The sequence below is a fragment of the Larimichthys crocea genome, chromosome XX, assembly GCF_000972845.2.
Source record: "Larimichthys crocea isolate SSNF chromosome XX, L_crocea_2.0, whole genome shotgun sequence".
Lineage (NCBI taxonomy): Eukaryota > Metazoa > Chordata > Actinopteri > Sciaenidae > Larimichthys > Larimichthys crocea.
The window spans coordinates 2442197-2459727 of record NC_040030.1 but is presented as its reverse complement, the minus strand read 5'-3'; the positions used below and the strand labels follow the sequence as shown (position 1 = coordinate 2459727).

At 40.8% G+C, this 17531-nt stretch overlaps 1 protein-coding gene across 3 annotated transcripts in view; it reads left to right on the top strand.

Annotated features, from left to right (window-relative positions):
* The window catches only part of btbd11a (BTB (POZ) domain containing 11a), a 191723-nt gene extending 174192 nt beyond the window's left edge, over positions 1-17531 (top strand). The window contains exons 7-17 of one of the 3 annotated variants that reach the window (XM_027272457.1): positions 272-373; positions 1120-1213; positions 3984-4119; positions 6837-6979; positions 8725-8903; positions 9181-9286; positions 11445-11547; positions 11632-11713; positions 12002-12070; positions 12177-12290; positions 13335-17531. In XM_027272457.1, coding sequence (XP_027128258.1) covers positions 272-373; positions 1120-1213; positions 3984-4119; positions 6837-6979; positions 8725-8903; positions 9181-9286; positions 11445-11547; positions 11632-11713; positions 12002-12070; positions 12177-12290; positions 13335-13565 — 1359 coding nt within the window. In that variant the 3' untranslated portion in view covers positions 13566-17531. Of the gene's footprint in view, positions 1-271; positions 374-1119; positions 1214-3983; positions 4120-6836; positions 7070-8724; positions 8904-9180; positions 9287-11444; positions 11548-11631; positions 11714-12001; positions 12071-12176; positions 12291-13334 lie in introns of all 3 variants that reach the window. The other 2 variants (XM_027272456.1, XM_027272458.1) reach the window with 2 other exon arrangements.

The window sequence follows — 17531 nt, the reverse complement described above, 5'->3', positions numbered from 1 at the left end:
CGCTTACGTTTAAAGTGAGGATTCGAGATGAGGGGGGTAGGAGTCAAGCTGCTCGGGCTTTTACTGTGAAACTCAAGAGGAATATCTCCCTCTGCTATCGTGCCCTCCTTTGCTTACACTCTTCCTCCTCCTGCATACTGCTTCTCGCTCCCCCCTTCCTTCTCCTCCTGCTCCTCCTCTTCCCCCATGCCTATCTCCACCTCCTCGCCTTGAGCTATGAATGTTAATGGCTGTATATGTCTCTCCCTGAACTTCACCTATGACTTCCCAGGTGCCAAGCACAGTAAACAAGCACCCCTCAGTTTATCCTGAAACTCGCCAGGGGACGCCACTCACTTTCGCCGTGTTACACGGACACGTCCCTGTCGTGCAGGTAGTGACGTTTATGACCTCCATTAACCTGTGGCCCTTGCCCTGACCTTTGCACCAAGAATGATGATAAAATGACATTTCTAATATCTCCTTCTTCATCCTATCTGTGCAGTATTTATCTTAGTCGTGCGGAGAGGTCAAGGCAAACTCTCCGGTTTGTTTTTAATAATGTATGCTTCTTAAAATGTGAAGATGAGTCACCCAGCGCCCTGGTTTTTCTACCATAACCCAATCTAAGGCTCCTACAGCAGGAGGGAGAAACTTCCAGAGGCTAAACTAAAACACAGCAGAGCTCAGCCGGCCTGATACGCAGCCCCCGGGATGCCAAAAAATTTCAGTGTTTTGTTCAGTTCTGTTCATTTTTTAAACATCTAGTCGCAGTAGTCATTATATGAGCTGACACTGGCTGATGAACAGCGTCGCCCTCAGGATCTTTTTTTTTTTTTAATTATTAATCTGCTCAGATGTTTTTTGGCATAGAAAAAAGATTCTTCCTTTCTCAGCTCAACAATAAACCCACCAGACAGAATCTAATGAGGGAGTGTGTTTAGGGACAAATCTCAGAAGGAGCTTTGAGTTTTAGGTTTCCAACAGTTGAGGCTTTAACTCTCGCCAAACCTGAGTGTAACACACCGTCTCTCCCTCGCCTGTTTTTTTTTTTCTTCCTCCCTACCTACTCTCCCTCCTCCTGGATTGTTTCCTTCCCCATCTCTCCCCCTCACCAACTCCCATCCCTCCTCGCCACAGCTGCTGCTGGATAACAGAGCGAATGTGGAGGGCGCCCTGCAGGATGGGGCTGAGAACTACACAGAAACCCCGCTTCAGCTGGCCGCCGCTGCAGGTAATCGCAACACAAGCAGCAGAAAAATGTCGATTCCTGACTTTCACATGACGTGCATACTTGACCCCGAGTCTCCTTATCCTTGATATAAAGTTTGAGGGATTAGTCATGACACGCTTGAGTCTGAGCTCACCAGAAGGCATTGTCACTCTGCTTTAATCATCAGATTCATTTATCACTTTCAATTACGACCTGACAGTCAAGACTGCGGTGAATTTTAAGTGCTGCTTCTCGTATGAAAGAGGAAACATGTTACAAATGTCTTTATTCAATCGAAAACAATCTTGACTTGCATTTAAAGGAGTAGTTTGACACATTCACTTTTCATACCACTCTCATATTTTTGCATTAAATATGAATCTACAGCCAGAAGCTGATTAGCTTAGCTTAGCATAAGGACTGGAAACAGATGGAAACAGCTAGCCTGTCATTAGTAAGTCCATAAGCAGCTCTAAAGATTACTAATTAACACTTTTTATACATTAGTGTTGGACTAATGTAAACACTGAGGTTGCCAGGAAACCCAAGGAAGTCACTGCACCCAGTCAAAAAATAGTCCTGCACATCACACTTACATTTGACACTTCATTTAACTGGTTAAACATAAATAAAATATATGTTAATGAGCTTTAGAGTTGATGGACGGAGCCAGTCTAGCTGTTTTCAGTCTTTATTTACATTTTGAACTGACAGACAATACAATAACTAGAGGCAGATGTTGTTACCTTTGGACTGAGCCAAGCTGTGTTCACCCATTTCTAGTTTTTATGTTAAGTAAAGCTATCTGGCTGCTACCTCCAACCACATATTGAACTGAGAGACATAACTCTTGGCAGGACTGCAAATTATTTCTTTAAATCCATCACATATCTGCCTTTTATTTACAGTTTTACTGCTACTTTTTTTAATTAATCCTGGTGAAGTTTTCAAACATATATATCAGAAGATGGTTAGCTTAGCTTAGCATAAAGACTGGAAACAGATGGAAACAGCTAGCCTGGCTTTGTTCAATGGTAACTAAATCTGAATCTCTCACTAATGAGACACAAACTAAAGAAGTCTTGTCATCATCGTGAGTTAGCCAGTAGAAAGAGAATAGACCCGTTAAGTTGTTGTTTTGACATGCGAGTGAAAACTCTTATCAAACTTTTTTTAATCAGTCCTAATAAAGGTTTTTAAATATATATATCGAAGTTAATTCAGACACGACACGTTGACGTACAGTCGTAAATCTTTGTGTTATAGCGAGTGACCTTAGAAAGGTGTAGGAAGCTGCGTTGTCACGGTAACAAGTGATTAAAACACACAGGCATGGATAATGAACACAATTAACACCCACGCAAATTTAATAATAAAAAAATATATAGATGAAATAAAAGACAAAAGTCCCAGAGCTAATTCTGTTAATGAGAGTTTTATGCAGGTTCTCTGACTCCTGCCTGTTCTACTTTACTGTCACATTAACTTTACTAGGATATAAAACCTGGAATACACAATGAGAGTATCCAGGAATTCAGATTATATTCCAATTGATTTTAAATGAGCAGAGTCTTGAGTGTGTCGGGTAAGATCAGCACCAGAGGGGTTTAAATCACCTTTAAACTACAGTGGTGTCTGTTCTCTGAATGCTTGAGTACATCGAAGATTTGTTATGATGCGTTTTGTGCTCGACAGACCAGATCTCATCGCTGCACTCACTTGATTTCATTTTTAAGAAATTCCGCATGAAAAGGTATTTTGATGATTTATGTTGTGTTGTTGTACACCTCAGCAGAACCACTTAAAGAACCATTTACAAAGTTTACCTCAGTGGAAGAAGTATTCCTCAGATTCTTGTTAAGTTAAAGCACCAATAAAACACTGCAGAAATCACCATCCATCCATTTTCTTTCTGCTTATCTGAGTCTGTCGCGGTGGCAGCAGGTTTAGACGTCCTTCTCCCCAACAACTCATTCCAACTCTTCCTAGAGGGTCCTAACGTGTCCCAGGCTAGATGGGCTATATAGTCCCTCCAGCTGGTTCTAGGTCTGCCCCGGGGTCATCCTAATCAGATGCCCGAACCACCTCAGCTAGCTCGGGCATCGGCTCTACTCCGAGCTCCCTCCGGATGCCCGAGCTCCAAGTCAAGACCAAAACCAAAGCAGGGCAAGACCAAGTCGAGACCGAGACCAAGGCAGGGCGAGATCAAGTCGAGACCGAGACCAAGTCAAGACTGAGACCAAGGCAGGGTGAGACTAAGTCGAAACTGAGACCAAGTCGAGACCGAGATCAAGTTGAGACAGAGACTAAGTCAAGACCAGGACCAAGGCAGGACGAGACCAAGTCAAGACCAAGACATGGCGAGACCAAGTCAAGAACAGGACCAAGGCAGGGCAAGACCAAGTCGAGACTGAGACCAAGGCATGGCGCGACCAAGTCAAGACTGAGACCAAGTCAAGACTGAGACCAAGGCAGGGAGAGACCAAGTCAAGACTGAGACCCAGACGAGACCGAGATCAAGTTGAGACAGACACTAAGTCAAGACCAGGACCAAGGCAGGACGAGACCAAGTCAAGACCAAGACAGGGCGAGACCAAGTCAAGACCAGGACCAAGGCAGGGCAAGACCAAGTCGAGACTGAGACCAAGGCAGGGCAAGAAAAAATGCGCTTGAATCTGAGACGAGTCCTTCAAGTCTTGAGACCAAGACCGATCTCGAGTACTACGACATGAGTGCATGAGTAAATATACTTGTGTATTCACCCTTTATTCATCTGTTCCGTGTCTTTTAGGTAACTTTGAGTTGGTGAGTTTGCTCTTGGAAAGAGGAGCCGACCCCATGATCGGGACAATGTGTCGAAATGGCATCTCGTCAGCTCCGCTGGGAGACATGAACTCATACAGCCTGGCGGCGGCACATGGCCACAGGTAATACAGGCAATCAAACACACACACACACACACACACACACACACAGGACCCAATATACAAGTGCCAGCCAGCCAGAGATATATCCATTACCACAGTATTGATCCATTTACACACTCTGCCCTGGTCCATCTGCCTCTCACAAAATCTGCAGCCCATGAGAGGCAGATATCTTGGTATTCCCTGTCAGACAGCAGGCGACGATAAAGGCTGCAGTCTATTCAGCAGCACTTATGGCTTCACTTTGACATAATTTCCCTGCAGCTGAATCAGATAAAGCCCATTAACATTCAGGGCAGTGAGGGCTGTCAAGAAGTGGAGTGGAGTGGCAAGCCAACAACACAATGCAGCATTATTAAGACAATCAATTATAGTATGAGGATCGTGCTGCAGCATGTCGGGCGAGGGCTCAAACTTCATTAAGATTTGTTGTGAGATGGCGGGGGTGTAAAAGTTGACTTTCCTTTGAAGGTGATGAGTAACAATTATCTGTACAAGGGCGCACACCGCTGCCTCATTTGAACAACAAAGAGGCTTCTTCATGTCAAAGGAGGACGGTGTATTGTTGTGTCAAGACAGCAGCTTATAGAAATACTACACAATCCACTTGTTTATAGAGTTTTATCCTGTGCTGTCAATAATGAGGCCCACGACAAGGTTTTAGCCAAGGTTAGCATAAATCTGGAAGTGGAAAACAGCTAGCGCCAACAAAAAGAACAACTCCGAGCTTGTGTTTTTCTTGTAAACTAGTCACCAATATATCCGAAAATAACCTGCGTTGTACAAAAACCAGCAGCTTTATTGTGAGGACGAGGGGCTTCTGTGCAGCTGCTGGGCTCAGATAACTGCTAATTCAGTTTATCCGTTGTTGGTGTCGAGTAGTAACTTCATGAATCCACAGCAATGAATGCAGTGCTATTTGTTTGACAGGCAGAAGTGTTTAATAGGCCATCAGAAACTGAATTATGTATATTTCAAAGACAAATAATTTATTCTACGATACATAGGCAGGCTGCACGGTCCACAAAAGTGCCTTTAAGCAAGGCGCTGAGCCAAATATGAACTAAATAAATGTGTAAATGTGACGGCTTTCGACCTGGAAGTCACTTCTAATGAAGCTAATGCAAGGGCCGACAGTTTAGCGTATATGCTTGTGACAAAAAGCCGTGCTAACTTGGATTTTAATACTGTAGAATCTGAAATATAAACAAATTTAAAGGCCCAACAGTGAAACAATTTACATAAAGTGAAAGCGAATGGCTCAAAGCCTCGACTCTCCTGTTTACGCCCACCTCAGTTGGTAAACTACCAATAACAAGACTGTACACATTGGCATAATCAAAGCTGTTTTACTATTTTAGATTGAAATCAGTATAATCCAGGTCTTCGTCTATCCTTGAATCATCTATCTATCCTACATACATGACCTAACCAAACTTCTTTTCATTCCTCAATAAGATTTTAAATGCTGACTGTAGATGGAAGATAGTCAAAGTCAAAAGAAAGCAGACGGAGGTGGCTTCGACTCAACACATGATAGAGTCCAGGACAATGGTCACTTATTGTAGAATTTAGAGGTGAAAGCCTGAACCTCCATTAGTACTGCGGTGTAACTGTTAGAGTCTTCAGGGAGCCCCAAAAATGGCATAAAATTTAATAGAGATCGAGAGTCGACATGGCCTTAGAATAATTCTGCTAAAAGTTATTCTTAAAATATAAGATGACAGTGTTCTTCCAACTGTTTGAGGACACTTTCAATTCAATGAAACGCCTCTGTGCACAAAGGGTCCATAAATAAATGGTTTTCACAATTTAGTATAGAGGAACTTGATTCAAACCAACACCCTTGGGAGGCCAGTTCACATTTCATATCTCACTGTGGGACCTCATTAAGGCTCCTGTGGCTCCTGAGAAACTGAAGGAAAGAATAAAATGACTCTGTGATGTCGCAGCTTAGGTCAGATTTACTAATTCATGCTTCGTGTTCAACCATCACATGAAGGTGTAATCTTTGGGTGTCTGTCCATGTAGTGCAGATCCATGGACTCAACCAGATCACTCACTGATGTACAGTCGAACAAAAGGGAGTTGAAGCGATGGTTGGACAACATCTTTCTGATTCGTCATCAATCAGTCTCAAAAAACAGGGCATGTCGTTACATTGGTCTAAACTACAGATTGTATAATACATGGATGTTGTATCCGTGACGTCTTCTACCACCTTAGGGCTTATCTAAAAATCGACAAAGATGTGGATCATTGGTGGACCAAATGATGCCTGATGGGTGCTCAAACGTTCACGTTACATACTGAATTCTTGTCAAAGTGGAGGAGGGCTAATTTAACTATATTTTACTACACATTTTCTTTTTAAATAAGATAATCAGCTCCAGCTTCGTATATTTTGACTCGATAGACTAGAAATCTAGAGTATGCAATCATGCTTAATGAGAATATTTTGAGTGCCATCAGAGCAAGAGAGCTGGATGAGCTTAATGTGGAGTGAACACAGTACGATTACGCCTAATTTAGAGCCATTTTCCAGGCTGTGATCATCAGACCAGCTCGGTGGTGTGTTGTACTTTTCTCACCCTCTCTCCACATCTCATCCTCTTTTTTTTTGACCTCTTGTCCTGAGTTTAAAACAATCTGTCGGCGTATCTTATCCCTCTTTAATCTCTGTCGGGGTTTTATCTTCTGCCTTCTTTCTTGTCCAGGAATGTATTTCGTAAACTTTTGGCCCAGTCAGAGAAGGAAAAGGGGGATGTGCTGTCCCTGGAGGAGATCCTGGCCGAGGGTTCGGATCCAGGCGAGAAGAGGTTGCCGCCACAGGCCAACGGCGGAGGCACCCTGCGAACAGGAAAGGCCAGACTGAGGGCCCTGAGAGAGGCCATGTACCATAGCGCAGAGCACGGCCATGTGGACATCACCATAGACATCCGCAGCTTAGGTCAGATTTACTAATTCATGCTTCATTGGCACACATGCCTCGCTCTCTGGTGCCTCCAGCTGTCCTGGAGATGTGCTCATGCTGTGCCTGTCCTGTCCCGTCCTGTGCTGTGCTGCTGTCCTGTACACACTCTCAGCAATCACTGCTACTCATCCAACCATGAAACAGTCGCACAAGTAGGGACTTTTTATATCCGAGGCGATAATAGCTCGGGTCAAAGGTGTGAATGTGATGATGAAAAAGTGTCCTCAAGCAGAGCTCATTCTCTCGATGTGGCAATCATCAGCTTTCACCCCATCATTGTCCAGATCAGAAGACCGAATGGAGCTGGTGATTGTTGATTTGAAGTAAAGTAACTTTTCTTTCTACCATAAGATAACAGATTTTAAATCATGTTGAGGCTACACTGACTTGTAATCAGGTGAATGTTGTCTCTGTCATTGGTACGTCTGCTCTCACACTATGTAACTTTGTGTTCACGAGAAGTACGTAACGCTTTAAAGTCACACACCACCAACTATTTCACTGATTTTGGTGAAACCGGATCATATTTTATGGAGAAAATGTTTGTGTTTGTACCACAGATGGGAAAAAGCCCTGTGCTACAGTGGGGGAGCGGCGCTAGTGTTGTGCTAGAACCTGAGCCAAATAATAAGACAATTAATATTTAAGAAATTAAGAATAAAAATAGTTTATTTTGCTTGTTTTATCGATGCCAGCGCTCTCTCACTCTCATTCACTGTCCACAGTCCACAGCTGGCTCTTTCCCTCTAATTCCACCGGACACAAACCAAATTAAATTTTATTTTTGCAGTGTAAATTATACATCAGGCAGAAGTTAAGAAGCTGGGTACATTAAATAAGCAAAGCCCGAACACAACAGGTAGAACAGGCCTGTGCAATTAGTTCCACAAAGGGCCGGTGTGGCTGCAGGTTTTAGTTCCAACCAACCAAGAGCACACAGTTTGACCAATCAACTCTGTGAAGATCAGTTCATTAAATGAGTCACGTCTGGTGTGCTGCTGCTTGGTTGGAAAGGAAACCTGCAGCCACGCCGTCTCAGTTTCAGAGACATTTCAGGCTGACTGTGGAGGTTTGACCGGTCTGATGGTTGCGGCGGTTGCGTTTTTCCGAAAGTCGGATCCGGCTTAACTTCTCCAACACAGGTCGCAACAGACTACCCCCAGAAAATAATGAATGAATATTGAAGTTGCTTATTTTGTCTCTGAAATAATTGCATGACTATATGAAACACAGAGAGGCGTCAAATACTCAGAAGCTGAAGCTGAAGAAATAAATATTTGCTTCAACGTCAAATCGCTAAACGTCGAAATTAGTTAATTTTCTATTCCATTAATCAACTAATCATTTCAGCAGAGCTGCTCCACTGTCATGTCATAATTTATGTTGATTGCACGTCACTCAACATTACAGCCATTTTTTTAAACAGGATATTCTTTAATTATATTCAAGTGCTGCCTTTATATCCCCGCTGCTGACTTTCCACTAATCCGACACTCACCATGCAGTCGCCCTTCAACTCGCGCTAACATCATAACGTGATAGAAACATGGTCGGTTCTGTCGCCCTTGAAATTGAATCAGATTTGGCTTCGCTGTGTGTATTCACTGTTCGCTGTGTGCTGTTATTCCCAGGCGTTCCCTGGACGCTGCACACCTGGCTCGAGTCCCTGCGTACCTGCTTCATCCAGCACCGCCGGCCGCTGATCCAGGGACTGCTTAAAGACTTCTGCTGCATCCAGGAGGACGAGTACACAGAGGAGCTCATCACGCACGGCCTGCCGCTCATGTTCCAGATCCTCCGAGCCAGCAAGGTCGCCGGGGCTTTCTTTCATGTGCATGTAAACAAAAAGCTTGTTAGAGAAACATCAGACAAAGTAAGGCTGGATTGCTGGGAATACAAACCGGCCCGTGCTTGTGTGTTTGGGTGACATTAACACTCACATTTACATATATTTAGTTGCACTCCAAACCATATTATCATACATTTGCATACAATTTTGTCCCGGATAACTTCATGAAAAACACAGGACAGGAAACGCTGATCTGTATAAAGTTTCTTTCATCACTTGTGTCGGTGTCTGTTTGCAGAATGAGGTGATAAGCCAGCAGCTGTCAGTCATTTTCACCCAGTGCTACGGGCCCTTCCCCATCCCTAAGCTGACAGAGATCAAGAAGAAACAGACCTCGCGCTTAGGTAAGAGGAGCGAGTTAAAAATAGTGTTCTTGTGCTTTCTGCATTAAATGAAGCCGAGTGTCGCGGGGAGTGGCAGCAGGGTTACAGTTAAAGCCTGTTTTTGCTCTGTTCAGCTTCGGCGAGGTCACCAGACTGTGTTTAATACTCGGAAATGAGATTTCTTTATCCTCAGATTCTCAGTTCACGAAGCCTCTATAGGTGGCGCACACAATATTAAAGCTTCATTTGATGCCAGAAAAGACAGAAATATACAGATCAAAATGTCACAGATTCTCACTTCAAACACATTGTATAATATTTGCTGATTTCTTTTTGACATTTGAGAAACATTAAAGGTGCAGTGTGTCACATTTAAGGAGATCTACTGACAAAAATTGAATATCATATTCATAACTAAGCTTTCATTAGTGTATACTCACCTGAAAATAACAAACATAATGTTCAAGTTACCTCAGAATGAGACTTTTAGGTCCCAGAAGGGGCAAACCAAACACTGGCTCTACATAGGACCTTTTAGTTTCTCTTTCATGCTTGAACCTAGAGGTAGAGGTGAGGGGTATTCAGTCAGTTACAATCTGAGGGTTCACCACTAGATGTCGCTAGATTCTACACACTGGACCCTTAAATTGTATTTTTCTAAGCACGGGATCATCGAATCAAGCTGCGAAGGGACTGTACGAAAACTATTAAGGTGTCTAGACGACAAGATTTCTGTCACTTCTTGGCTGCTACTATCAAATAAAGAAAGCTTCAAAGAAAAACATTTAATCGTGCATCAAACACTGTCACGACCGTTAGCTACAGTAGCTGGGAAGCTCATCATCTCATAATGGACGATTTTTAGCAAAGACTTTAATGAATTTAAAACAAATTAATCATTTTCAGTCGGTTAATCCTTTAATTAATTAATTCTGCTGCTTAACTGGGTCAAATTAATCACTTTAATTTTATTAATCATATCGGTAGAAATTATTGTTTAAAATGCTGCTGGGATGTAGTAATAAAATAATAATATAATCATCCCAGCTGGTTTGCATAATATTTAGAATTATAATACTCATGGTGGACTGTTGAGGACGTTTACATGTTTAGACCTGAAGTCAAGCAAACAAAAGGACGAGACAGGAAGGACACACATTTGTCACAAGATCAATGTCCAAACATTAGAGGACTGGAAGTCTTTTCTAGACGTCACTTGATTAGCGAGTCTGCAACGTCCCCGATGTGTGTTTCATTGATCAGGGGACCAAACCAATCGGGGCTAAAAGCTGCCCCGAGACAACACTTTATTTAGCAAGTTTCCACTTTGCTAAATGTGCATCAAGACTCACGGGAATGTCAGTGAAACTAGTGTTGGTTTATTCAATTGAAAGCTTTTATCTGCAAATTTATTTCTGCTTTTGCTTTAACCATTCAGATCACATACAAAAATATTAAAATCCATTAACATGTTAGGATTAAATGTTGTATGTATGCTTCTTTAACTTATTAGTAGTAAATCCAGTTATACCAATATTGTTATATTATTTTGAGGTATTGGAGTGCTGCAGTTTTTCATGTACACTTGTATAGAGCGGTACACTAACATCCAATCCAATGTGATCCACTACAACAACTCTAACATAAATTCTACTTTTACAAAGCTCATAATGTAACCTTGGTGAACATCTGATGTCTGTGGGACTCCAAACAAATCATCTCTGACACAAATTTGACATTTATCATGCAGATGTTTGTGTTCACATGTGTGTAATGATGTGATTTATCAGCCTGATCTGGTATTAAAAGCCGCTTTGAAGTCGGGGAAAGTCGCAGATTTCCACTTTTTTTTTTTTCCATGAAGAGGCATCGAAACACTGACTGTGCTGCAGCTCCACCTTGTGTTCAAGTAGAACAAAATGACAAATGGTTTGTGTGTGAGGAGAATTAATGCTTTAAAAACCTTTTGACAACTAATTAATTTATCAGGATGTTCAAGGATGTATTTAAGCTCAAAAGGCTGATGATCAAGCTTTTTAATGAAATGTGAATTGTTGTGGCCGAGTGATGAATCGTCCTCTGAGTAATTAATGATCCCATCTTTTTTGGATCTGTAGTTTAGGAGACGTGATTAACGAGGCATCATTTGGATGTTTTTATTGTCATCTTTTTCTTTCAGACCCACACTTTCTCAACAACAAGGATATGTCTGATGTGACTTTCCTGGTGGAGGGGAAACCGTTTTATGCACATAAAGTTTTGCTGTTTACAGCTTCACCCAGGTAAACAAAAAAAATGTTAGTTATTTATTTTAGTTTGTTTCCTATTCAGTTTATAATACCCATGATTCCTTCTGTTTCATCCAGGTTCAAGTCACTGCTCATGAACCGACCAGCAGCAGAAAACACTTGTATTGAGATCAGCCACGTCAAGTACAACATTTTCCATGTAAGACCTCCATGAAGTCAAGCTCTACTCATTAGAAATTGATCTGTTGATTATTTTGCATTAACTTTAGAAAGTCAAATGTCAGAAAATAGTAAAAGAGCCAAAGTGATGTGCCTAATTAATGACATAAAAGGTTTACTTCACTGTCCATCACGAAACTCTGTAAATCACAGAGTTGAAAATATGATTCAGTTTCACCAAAATCAGTGAAACAAGTTGTGTTACCTAAAAACATAAATATATAGAAACGATGCTATAGATTGAACCCTGTACTGCTCTGTGTTTCAGCTGGTCATGCAGTATCTGTACTGTGGAGGCACTGAGTCTTTGCACATACGCAACACTGAAGTTATGGAGGTAAGAAAGAGATTTAACCAAAGCCTGCTCAGCGACAGCACATGTATTAACATTTCTAATCCCGAGTCCTGTGTCTCATTCTGTGCGGCTGTACTGTTCCCGGCAGCTCCTCTCTGCAGCCAAATTCTTCCAACTAGAGGCCCTTCAGAGACACTGTGAGATCATCTGCTCCAAGAACATCACCACGGAAACCTGCGTGGACCTCTATAAACACGCCAAGGTGGAGAACATTTAATCAACTGACATTACCTGGGATTATGGATAAAAATAAGAAATATATTTATACAGCAGTTAGTTAAGTAACTTGATTGGAGAAGAGTCGTTTCATGAGTGCCGTTACAGAGAATAACAGCACTGAGACCTATAACTACACGCATCACTCTGCAGGCGTTCCCGCGGCCGTTACATTATCGGTCGTCATCTTAGATGGGTATAATAAATGATAATAAACCTGTCAGCAATCAATACACAACCATTAACAAACCAATAACTAACAGCAGTCAATTAAGAAAGAAATAAAAATTCAAAAAATTCAGATAAATGACGTCATATGCCGACAGTCTTCTCGTCAATATAATCTATAAACATAAACTGTATTTCTGTAGTTTGTTGAGTTTGTCTCCTCAACAACTCAAGAACTCGCTACCAGTGTTACGACCACAGGAATGAGGTGAACAATTTCAAAAATTAGGATTTGTTTGGTGCTGAAGAACACGCAGCGACCTTCTGATAATATTAAACAAGTTTGGTTTTATCGGAACATCAAGACGAGATATTTCTAGCAAAGAGACTGTCAACAGACTCTTATTTCACTGGTTGCTTACATGATTGAAAGCAGCTGGACTATTTATTAAAAGTTGCTTAATTAGACGTTTTTATATTAACCACACAACGGGTAATTAGCATGAGAACATAGACAGGTCTAGAAAGCCAACTTAACCTTAAAAGTCTTATTTCCAGGGTAAACTTTGCGCTCTTGGGGTGGAAATGTCAGTTTCTTGTTTGGTTGTTCCAGACAGAAATATCTTAAAAACTACTGGATAGATGAATAGATCATATATAAAATTTCAGTTCGTCTATTATTACCAAATTATCGTCAAACTAACATCGTACAACAGCCTTGGTTGTACTTTGTGTTTAGTGCTAATCAGCAAATGTATGGTATGGTACCTGATGAACATTAGTTTATTAGCAGTGCATGCATCACACTTCAGAATAGTTAACAACACTGTTGTTGTCTCTTCACCGTCTTTTCCCGATTCAGTTCCTTGGTGCCTCGGAGCTTACGGCTTTCATCGAGGGCTATTTCCTGAAGAACATGGTGCTGCTGATTGAACTCGAGGGCTTCAAGCAGCTGCTGTACGAACCATCTCCCCCAGAGAGCCCCGTCTCCAGCCCTGGCATGTGCTCCGACATCCTCCACGACCTGGAGAAAACTCTGGCCATACGAATCCGATCCATCCACCTCTCCACCTCCAAGGGCTCCGTCGTGTGACGCCGTCCTCTCCCTAGAAGCCCTTCCCGATCCAGGCACAGCATCCATGTAACACCACTTTTAACGCCCTGCTATACAGCTCCGTCCACGTGTCCTGGCCCTTACTGCTGAGGAGGGGCTGTGGGATGTTTTTTAAAGTCAGGGATTCCCTTTAATTCTGCCTGTCGCAGCCCCCTTGAGAGATAATGTTGGCAAACTCAAAGAGAGAGGTTTGAACTCTGTTGTCCTAACAGCTCCCACTGATCACTTCACACCCTTACAATAAAAAAAAAGCAAGTAGAAAAACCCAGAACTGACTTGACCCACTTGAGCAGTATCACTTAAAACCTAACCGTGATTATGAAACTTATTGTATTTCATATAGGATACATGCATGAAATACATTCTGTACACCTTTTTCTCGCTTAAAAAGGTAGAGTAGAATTTTAACTCAATAAAAGCAGCTTTCTCATCATCATCTCTGATATGAGACTTTGGTTTACAAACATCACTTTATGGAAGTGGATGCTATTGCAGTATTAAGTTTGACACATGCCAAAATATAATCCTACTATACAACCAATAAAAGTGACTAGTAGCAATGCCGGGACGGGCTTTAGCTGGACTTATTTTTCAACTTATTTACATTTTATTCTGTCACTTCTATGTTGGATACGTTTCACTGTGTTATATCTACTGTGTGCAGAGGCCAAGCTGATCACACGAACTTCCTCCGTGGCCGACACTGCAGCGCTGATTAAAAAACTAAAGACGGCCCACTCAGTGAAATCTATGCTGACGTATGCTTGAAACATGGACGTCCAACTGGGAAATTAACTCCACGAACACTGTTGACTTTTTTTTGCATGACACCTACTCAACTGAGCTGCCCTGATATTGCTTTTTATGCAGAGCTTACTTCACGGACCACTTTCTCAAAGGGACGTAAGGGGAAAAACGCTGCTTATTAACTTTCTACCCACTGCAAAACTGACTGAGCTGGGCTTTGGAGATGGATTTTGATTGGCAGGGACTTTCTCTTTAAAGATATTTAAAGCAAAGTGTAAATACGTCCTTAAAGTCATCGTGCTGGTCGTTCTTTTTTTTGTAATCTGATGTACAGTATTCTCCTACACTCGCTTGGCTGACGACACCAGTCTCATTGAATGTGCCCCCCAAAGTTTGTTCCTGCTGTATGTGTCTGTTTATGCAAAGTTGCATGTTCGATCTTGTTTGTTTGAATCCTCCGTTGACGCTTTAGGTGTGCTTTCTGTGTAGACGGGTAGGGCAGAGTAGAGGTGCTTGATTGTTCCAGTTGAAGTTCAATCAAAGGGTGATCCCTTCAATTGTTTTGCTATTTCTGATACATTCCCAATGATCAGGGTAGATCACGAGACGCATCTTAAAGTCACTTTTTGTTTTAGGCTCCACCCTCAGCGGAATTTCTCAATAACATCAATCCTGTGGAAAAAGTTTGAATTCTCACACTGAGTTCATGAGACACAACACAGAAAATTCGGTTTTCATTTAATTTCCGTACGTTTTTACAGTTGGTTGACGTGAAAAAAAGTTATATATAGTTAGAGTTATAAATAAAAGCAAAATGTAACAAAGTGGAAGCAGACCCTGTGAATGAATCATGACGTAGATTAAACATGTAATGAAAAATAATGGTGGCAGATCATCCGATCTTTGCAGACCAATAAGGAGACTGCAACATTCAACCAAAGTCCAACAGTGTGCATTCCCACATTTTCGTTACTTTGTGATGGTATAATGACACCTGACTGGAGAATTAGTGCCACCAAATGTTGGACTAAACTTGAATGGAAACATGGCAGCATCTCTACATCTTGGAAAAGCATGAAACTCCTGGTTGAATCATCAGGACACTGTTTTGATTGATTAAAACGTTTAAGGTACAAACTTGTATTGGTATAAACTTCAAGGTAGGCGTTAGACTTCAACTCCCGAGATGTATTCTAGCAATAAATATACAGTTACAGGGCTTAAACAACACAGTTTATGATGGATGGAAGTTTATGCTGTTGAAAACAAAATCTGCAGCTTAAACTAATTAATTTTAACCCTTTTGGATTAATTCAGCAATTATCCTGTGATAGGAACTCTCTACGAACTTTCACCCTCCATTGGTTTACGAAGCTTTACGAAGATCCGTGACCGCAATGTTGTGTCTCTAATTAACTCAAAGCTTGCAGAAATTCAGCCTTTTGTTCCACATGATTGTGTTTCCCGGCACACCTGCCCAACAGGTGTGCATTATATACAAGTGATCAATTCTAAAAGGACCAAACGTTAAACCCGTTCATCAGCAGAGTAAAAACAATATTTAATAAGTCCAGTTGACTTGACCATAACCCCTCTAACTCAGACACAATCAACTTAATTCAGGAGTAAATCAAAGGACCTACAGTATATTTTATGAATGTAACAATGCAACAAAAGTTAAATATTTACAAGATGTGCAATGTTGTCCAGCAACAAACCAAAAAAAAAAGACGCTTCCCTCTGTTTCCAACGGCGTACAATGCAAATGTCTCGAAAGTGTCCTCATACTATGTGATGTTGTTTCTACATAAATCTGACTGTACCTTTAGATAAGAGACAAATCTTATGACTTCAAATATTGTAGCACATTCAAAATTACTTAAATATTTGTTTTGGGCCAAAAGAAAACATTTTAAGAGAAACATATAGGCATAGTTATATAGGCAAGAGTTTAAGTTCTGTAAATAGTTACAGAAAATATAGGTATTATCCTACGACTTTATTTTCTTACCTACATACATAGCACTATATATTTTATTTTACATTCCACAGCTATTTTGTTTTACAAAAGCGAAAAAGATTATATAAAAAAGATTAAGATTAAGCAATATTTCCATAAGACTGTATTACTTATTAGTAGTACAATGAATAATATGCCACAGGATATGGAGCTACAGTTTAAATGTGAATTGAAAGACACATAACATAGACAAATGAGTGACTTTTGTTTATATTTTTGTGACATCCCATTGTGTATTTTCTTTCAAATGTACTTCACTCATTTTAAAAGACTATTTCTAACTTATATGGGCTGCCGGTCTGTTGATTTGAACTAATTTATTTAGACTAACTATGGTTGAAATCATCATCTTTACAACATATTTGCCTTTATATTGAATTGTTATTATATACATGCCCACATTTGAATTGGTGAACTTGGTGAAATGTAACTTAAAAAGATGCAAACCGTTTTGTCTCTGCAGAGGTAAAAAAGGTTAATAAATGATGTCAAGCACTTTTTGTGCCAGTGTTACTGTAGCCTCATAGACACTCAAAAGCATTAGTATTTTAACAGTGAGCTTAAGTTTAAGTCTTATTGTGATCCAACAGCAGCTGAATATGGCTTTAGAATAAGAGAATAAGAGTATAAGCCAAACTACTTTAAGCTTATCTCTGTTTTTTTATTAGTCTTAATAATACGCCATTAGCAAAAAGACTAACTTTAGCTTGCCCTTGTACTAGCGCTTTTGATTAAACTGGGTCAAAGCCGTAGAGTAAATGTCGGCTCGCATGGCTCTTCTTGTTTAATGTTGTTGAGAATGTGCTTTGTACACCAGCTTTGTCTAACAAGACGCTCCCATTAATTTGTCTGAGCATTTATTTGCCTGCATATTTGTTCCTGGTAATAAACAAAACATTTCTCCTTAGACGCAGTGGAAACATGCATGGGATATTCACTTAGATTTCGAATCCACCGGGTTGGGGGGGGTGAACTTTTTGCTATTATTTTCCTTTGATGAGAACATGTATATTGTACAAAATATATATATATATGAAATATAAATTATACATGGTGTGAGAAGCAGGGATGTGGTGGAGTATAACAACAAAAAGGAATGTTACACTCGTGCTACAGTTTCTGTGGTTCCATGACATGCTTTTGTGGACAGCTAATAAACGACCAGAGTTTAAACCATA